This window comes from Trichechus manatus, unplaced genomic scaffold (genome assembly GCF_000243295.1).
Source record: "Trichechus manatus latirostris isolate Lorelei unplaced genomic scaffold, TriManLat1.0 scaffold00004, whole genome shotgun sequence".
NCBI classification, from domain to species: Eukaryota; Metazoa; Chordata; class Mammalia; order Sirenia; family Trichechidae; genus Trichechus; species Trichechus manatus.
In genome coordinates, this window is record NW_004443940.1 from 34,597,426 (window position 1) to 34,604,356 (window position 6,931).

The following is a 6,931-nucleotide window of genomic DNA, read 5'->3' on the forward strand; positions in this document are numbered from 1 at the left end:
GTTTTACAGAGGCGCGACCTGAGGCACAGAATAGCTAAGTAGTTTCCCCAAGTCACAAGGTCATGTTAGCAGAGCCAGGTTGAACCCCGGGGGTCTGTCTCTGGAACCTGTGCTATTAACTGTTATGCGTGTGTGATCAAACTGAGGACCGTGAGTCTTTTAGAGGCTCTGGTGAAGTTGATGGCGAAGGAGGTGAGGTCAAAGAATTACCAAAACGCTGGCGAGCTGGGGCAGAGGGTGACTGCAGAATACCTTTACCACCTGAAAACGTGGCAGACAGTCGTGGAAGTTGTGTTCTTCTGCTTCCTAAGACCACCTGCCTGTGCTTTGAAAAACGGATGGGTCTGTATTCGCCTCTGTGACTCTTGAGTGGCCCTTTTGCTCAGTACTAAAGAAAAGAATCAGGGCCTGGTATTGTGCAGGTTTTGAAGAAGTGCAGCTCCTCATCTCCTGCCATCACATGAAGCTCGTCAGTGATGACCTGTGTTGTTCTAAATTTTCTTTGCCTTTTGCCACCAGCCACGTGATATCCTTTGTGGGGCAGCTGATGAGGTTCTCGCCGTCCTGAAGAACGAAAAGCTGCGGGACAAGGAGAGGCGGAAGGAGATTGACCTGCTGCTGGGTCAGACGGATGATACCAGATACCATGTGCTAGTGAACTTGGGCAAGAAGATCACGGACTATGGTGGAGACAAGGAGATCCAGAATATGGGTAACTGAGCTCTTTATGTTCTCATCAAAGTAACTGATTTTTGTTGACCCCCAAATGTGCATCTTATAGCATCGCTCATTAAAAAACTTTGAGTGTCAGTGAGTTCCCATAACCTGTTTGGTGTGTATGGAAGAGTTATGATTGATGAACACCAGAATTCCTAGATTTCAGCAGCTGTTTCTTAGGGGGTTTCCTGAGACCCTTGCATTGTCTAGAAGGTGGGAGAGAGTGTGGGCAGAGGCTGGGGCGAGAGTGACTGAGCAGGTGGAGCAGGGCTGATCCAAGGTCGGCAGGTCGGAGAAGGCCTCCGCGGGTAGCCCAGGTGGCTGTTGTGTTGATCCCCTGTTGAAGCAGCTGGGTCTGTGAGTCCTCAGACCCTAGACCTAGCCTGGGGAGAGTCACGTCAGGCACGTGGGAGGAGGTTAGCTCTGTGGTGGTGCTTGCTCCGCTAGCCATCCACTGCCTTTCTTTTTTGTTTAATCCCTGTTCGTTTCAGATGACAACATTGACGAGACATACGGTGTGAACGTGCAGTTTGAGTCTGATGAAGAGGTGAGTGATGAAGCAAATGGACCCAGTTTGTTCTTGGTTTTGAAGCTGTCACAGTGATGGGACCACTTTCAGTGTAAAGATGCCCCTAGTTTGAGCCCTGTACATTTTATGGTGTTGTGGGAGTGTCAGACTTAGGCCTTAAATATAATTTTGCCAGAAAATTGTTACGGTTTTTTCAGGTTTTGTGAAGCAAATTTAAGTTAAGAATGTTTTGAAACAAACCAGGTGGATCCACAAAAAGAAAGAGACAAAGGATGAAGGACAGTGAATGCGTTCACTGAGGTCGTATCCTGCTGTTTTTCTTATGAAATTAGAAGATTGCTGTTTAACTTTCCTGCGTTCTGACGTTCCCGCGATAATCTTCCGTCCTCAGTACTGTGTTGCGCGACGAGTCCCGAAAGAATGCACGTTTACCCTGAGTACGGCATAGTCTGTGCCAGTGATTTAAGTAATCATGGAAGCAGTCACTGTGGTTATTGTTTACCGCCCCATCAGAATTGCTTGTATAGACCTAAACAAGTACGAGTGGGGCACTTGGAAAAGAAATTACAGAGTTGCCTTCGAGTTCTCAGTGAATGGGTTTGGCTCCTAAAAGATAAAATGCTGGCTCGTGAATGTTTTATGGAAGGACAGGAGGAAGAGGTAACAGGAGAGTAAGGAGGAGGAGCCCTGAACTAGAAACCAAGAGAGCGGCCGTTCAGTCCTGTACTTCAGGGGTTGTTTGACCTTCGTTTCCCTTTCTGTAAAATGAGATGATTAAAGTGGATAACTGCTGACCCTCTTCCTGTACTGTAGTTGTAGGATTTTATAATTTTAAGTAGCAGCAGACTAAAAGAAGGCTTTTCTCATAGGAACTCATTCATTTAGCAACCATTATTTATTTGGTGGCTTACGTTATCTATTAAGTATCTATCTTTTAAACAGGACACTGTACCTAAGTACTGAGAACGCAGTGTTGTGCACACAGCGTGGGCTCTACGTTTCTGGATCAGTTTCTGCTTTCCCAAGCAAGCTTCTGTATAGCTCTTTTCTCCTGTTAGTGTGACAGCTGTTTTTGTTTAAGTGTTGATTGCGTGTATATGACAGAGACAGACAGAGGGGCTGTGATTCCGTTGGTTCCTGTCGTGGCAGCCTAAGGAGAGAAGCAGAAAAGAGAGTGGAAGCATCTGATGAATCCATGCCAAGTGGACTTAGAATAGTGCGGCCATTCCATTCAGCGTACTCTGGAATAAGGCTTACCTTGTTTCAGTAAGCTGTTGGTTTCTCCCTGTTTTAGTCATCTCGTGCTGCTATAATAGAAATACCACAAGTGGATGGCTTTAACAAAGAGAAGTTTATTCTCTGACAGTCTGGTAGGCTAGAAGTCTGAATTCAGGACGTCAGCTCCAAGGGAAGGCTTTTTCTCCCTAGAGGAAGGTCCTTGTCATTAATCTTCCCCTAGTCAAGGAGCTTCTCAGCACAGGGACCCAGGTCCAAAGGATGCACTATGCTCTCGGTGCTTCTTTCTTGGTGTGAGGTCCCCCTATGTCTCTTTGCTGGCTTCTCTCTTTTATATCTCAAAAGAGATTGACTTAAGACACAATCTTACCTTACACATTTCATCAATATAACTGCCGCTAATCCATCTCGTTAACATCATAGTGAACGCGTAGGAAAATCACATCAGATGACAAAATGGTGGACAGTCACAAATACTGGGAATCATGGCCCACCCAAATAGCTACACATATTTTTGGAGGACACATTCAATCCATTACAGTCCCTAAAGCCATTGCTGTAACCATGGAGCTAATCTTGGATGACTCGAGGTTCTCTGCCAATGCCAGGATCAGCTCCTTATCATGGGTTGGGGTTGGGTCTGTTTCCACAGGAAGGCGATGAAGACGTGTACGGGGAGGTTCGGGAAGAGGCGTCTGACGATGACATGGAGGGGGATGAGGCTGTTGTGCGCTGCACCCTCTCGGCTAATGTAAGTACACTCTCTTTGCCGTTGCTACAAAGCGAGGTTATGTCTGGGGACAGCACTCCTTCCCCACGCGTATGTCCTGTTGTACGTTACTTATCGAGCAGCCTTTTTATAGGGTGAGCCGTGATCAGCATTCAGTGAGTTGATGTTGTTAAGACTGAAGTGACCGTGTTCTTTCCCCAGGCCTGTGTTGATGAAATCTTAGTGGGAACTCAGTGCAGGGGAGTGTTTTCCCTCTAGACAGTCCGCAGAAGAAGGCAGGCTGTGGGATGGAGTGGAGAACTTTGTTGCAGGGCGATGAGAAGGCTCCTGGGGCAGGCGGAGCCGTCGAGCTCAGTGCCTGCTTACTGTCTAGCTCGTGGCCTCCGGTGAACTGATGAGTTCCAAGAAGAAGGATTTGCACCCTCGGGATATTGACGCATTTTGGCTGCAGCGGCAGCTCAGTCGTTTCTACGATGATGCCATTGTGTCGCAGAAGAAGGCAGATGAAGTGTTGGAGATTCTGAAGGTACGGCCAAGAATAACCATGTTTCTGTGTTTAAGCACGTTTCTGTGTTCGGTGACCTTAGAAGATGGGGACGGTGAATGAAGCAGATGTCTGCATTCTTCATGCTGGTGTCGTTTTCTCTCTGCAGACAGCCAGTGACGATCGAGAGTGTGAGAACCAGCTAGTCCTGCTGCTTGGTTTCAACACCTTTGATTTTATCAAAGTGCTGCGGCAGCACAGGATGATGAGTGAGTGTCTGGGGGCTCTCTGCCTCGCGCGTGAGCCTGGGACGGCGGTCGCGTTGCTTTTGTAGCTTTGGCACCTGTTTGGTTTTCCCCTCCTTTCCACGCCGAGGTTGAAGGTTGGTGTGAAGGCTGGTTTTCTCTCGCCCCTTCCCTCCCTGTCTCCTCCTGTGGTCGGCAGTTCTGTACTGCACCCTGCTGGCAAGCGCACAGAGCGAACCCGAAAAGGAAAGGATCATGGGAAAGATGGAAGCCGACCCAGAGCTGTCCAAGTTCCTGTACCAGCTGCATGAGACCGAGAAGGAGGATCTGATCCGGGTAAGGGCTGGTCGGTTTGTCTGATTGCTGAGCTGGATTGTTTGCTTTGACAAAGGGACACTGGGTAGAAGACGGCAGCATAAACTCAGTTCATCGTAAAAGAGTTTTGGGGTGACGTATTTCTATGATTCCTTTGGGGTTTGTCAGTGGGCACAGGTTAGAATTGATGCGTTCCCATTGGTTGTGGTTGAGAGACCACTAACGTGCTGTCCTCACCAGCACTGTGTGAACCTCTCACTGTTTAAAACGCTGAAATACAGGGAACACCCTTCTGCACCTCTGGGGAAGCCGGTGATGCTGAGTTCCAGAGGGTGGACCTCTGACATCTGTGTGTTGTGTATTGTCTCTTTAGAGATGCTTGTTTCTCTGGTCGTTCTGACAGTCTCTGTGGCAGGTCTCTGAATGTAAGAGACAGTCTTTGTGATTTGGGACTTATTAGTCAGCGTCTTTTAGTCGAGCTCAGCTAAGCAGGGACCGGACAGGACAAGAACCTAGGATGGCAGTGAATAATTGATTCTTTCTGTCTCTCCAACTGCAGGAGGAAAGGTGCCGGAGGGAGCGAGTGCGTCAGTCCCGAATGGACACGGATCTGGAGACCATGGATCTGGACCAGGGTGGAGAGGTAGTTACCAGGGCTGTCTCCAGGGGGCTAATGCGCAGAGAACTCGTCTGCTCAGCTTGCTCACTTCGTGTCTGTTTTTCATGCTCCCAGGCACTGGCTCCCCGGCAGGTTCTGGACTTGGAGGACCTGGTTTTTACCCAGGGGAGCCACTTCATGGCCAATAAACGCTGTCAGCTCCCTGATGGGTCCTTCCGTCGTCAGCGCAAGGGCTACGAAGAGGTGCACGTGCCTGCTCTGAAGGCCAAGCCCTTTGGCCCAGAGGAGGTGAGTGAATTGGTTGTCTCGGCTCTGTGCTCACTTCACCTCATTTCCAACTCACAGATAGTCCATTCCAGAACTAGAAGGAGCCCTGGTGGCCCAGTGGTTAAGAGTTTGGCTGCTAACCAAAAGGTCGGCAGTTCGAACCCACCGGCCGCTCCTTGGAAACCCTGTCAGGCAGTTCAGCTCTGTCCTATGGGGTCACTATGAGTCGGAATCGACTCGACCGCAATGGGTAGGGGCTGCTTCAGAGTTTCCCCATTATGATCTTGAGCCCAGGGGACCGGCCTTCTGTGGAGAGTTATGCGGAGAGGTCGCCAGGAAATCAATCCTGACGATCCTGCAGAATCAGTCTGCTCAAGGATGCTGCCAGCCTGACGTGAGTGGTATTTCTTCCTTCTAGCAACTGCTTCCGGTGGAGAAGCTGCCAAAATACGCCCAGGCCGGATTTGAGGGCTTCAAAACACTGAACCGGATCCAGAGTAAGCTCTACCGTGCTGCCCTGGAGACAGATGAGAACCTGCTGCTGTGTGCGCCTACTGTAAGCACTGCCCTGGCTGCTTTTCCTTGTGAAATGTGGTCTGTATTTCTGGTGGCAGGATTGTTCTCCATCTACCCTCCTCCCCTCATCCTTGCCCCCCAAAAAAACGAACTCGTGACGTGCTGTGTTCTTTATGGTAGTGATAAGCTCTTGGAAGTTAGAGCAATGAGCATAAGCGGATGAACGTGGCTTCTCATCCTTGGTCTTTGTCTTAGGGTGCCGGCAAGACCAACGTGGCCCTGATGTGCATGCTCCGAGAGATAGGGAAACACATTAACATGGACGGAACTATCAACGTGGACGACTTCAAGATTATCTACATCGCTCCCATGCGTTCCTTGGTGCAGGAGATGGTGGGCAGTTTTGGAAAGGTAAGGAGATAGAACTTTCCTGTGGAAGATATTGAGTGCAGCTGTCAAGTACTGGAACAGGCACAGGGCATCTCTGCTTCTCGTGTTAGGGCATCTCTGGAATGCCTCAGGCAGGGATTTTTTTTTTTTTCCACTTCAGAGTCGGATCTTGGCCCAGGGACAGTTTCTGAAGCAAAGATGCTCTAGGCCTGTTGGCGCTCTTGGGGGGTTGCCGTCTCTTTCGTCCTCTCTCTGGTGGTTTTCTCCAGTTGGTGTCATTTCATTGGCAAGGGTGGTCCTGCTTATCTGCTGGTCTCCATCTCCCCCTGTGTGCGGAGCTCTCAGAGGCCCTCTGCCCGCTTTGTTCACCCGAGCGTAAGCTTGGGTTGGTTTTAGGAGTATTTGCTGTGTAATCTGTCTCACCTGATAGTTACCTGGAGGGGTTGGTAGCTACTCTCAATACTCTGCTAAAACTTCCCAGACTGAAAAGTGTGCTGTTGCAGCCCCCTTCAGGAACTCTCTTCCTGACACACCTTTTGTCCACCAGCGCCTGGCCACATATGGCATCACCGTTGCAGAGCTGACTGGGGACCACCAGCTGTGCAAGGAAGAGATCAGCGCCACCCAGATCATTGTCTGCACCCCCGAGAAGTGGGACATCATCACTCGCAAGGGCGGGGAGCGCACCTACACCCAGCTAGTGCGGCTTGTGATTCTGGTGAGCAGGGCTGCTTGTGGGAGTCTGGAAACCAGTCCTGACCAGGGAGGACGAGCTTCCGTGGGTGTAGAGACCAGTCCTAACCAGGGAGGACGAGCTTCCGTGGGTGTAGAGACCAGTCCTAACCAGGGAGGACGAGCTTCCGTGGGTGTAGAGACCAGTCCT

The 6,931-nt window shown here is 49.9% G+C and overlaps 1 protein-coding gene across 1 annotated transcript in view; it reads left to right on the forward strand.

Annotated features, from left to right (window-relative positions):
- Window positions 1–6,931, forward strand: part of SNRNP200 (small nuclear ribonucleoprotein U5 subunit 200) — a 31,458-nt gene that overhangs the window by 3,290 nt on the left and 21,237 nt on the right. The window contains exons 4-14 of the mRNA XM_004369344.2: window positions 520–712; window positions 1,209–1,264; window positions 3,135–3,233; window positions 3,586–3,738; window positions 3,866–3,965; window positions 4,141–4,277; window positions 4,816–4,899; window positions 4,990–5,163; window positions 5,561–5,698; window positions 5,914–6,069; window positions 6,596–6,766. Coding sequence (XP_004369401.1) covers window positions 520–712; window positions 1,209–1,264; window positions 3,135–3,233; window positions 3,586–3,738; window positions 3,866–3,965; window positions 4,141–4,277; window positions 4,816–4,899; window positions 4,990–5,163; window positions 5,561–5,698; window positions 5,914–6,069; window positions 6,596–6,766 — 1,461 coding nt within the window. The remainder of the gene's footprint in view (window positions 1–519; window positions 713–1,208; window positions 1,265–3,134; window positions 3,234–3,585; window positions 3,739–3,865; window positions 3,966–4,140; window positions 4,278–4,815; window positions 4,900–4,989; window positions 5,164–5,560; window positions 5,699–5,913; window positions 6,070–6,595; window positions 6,767–6,931) is intronic.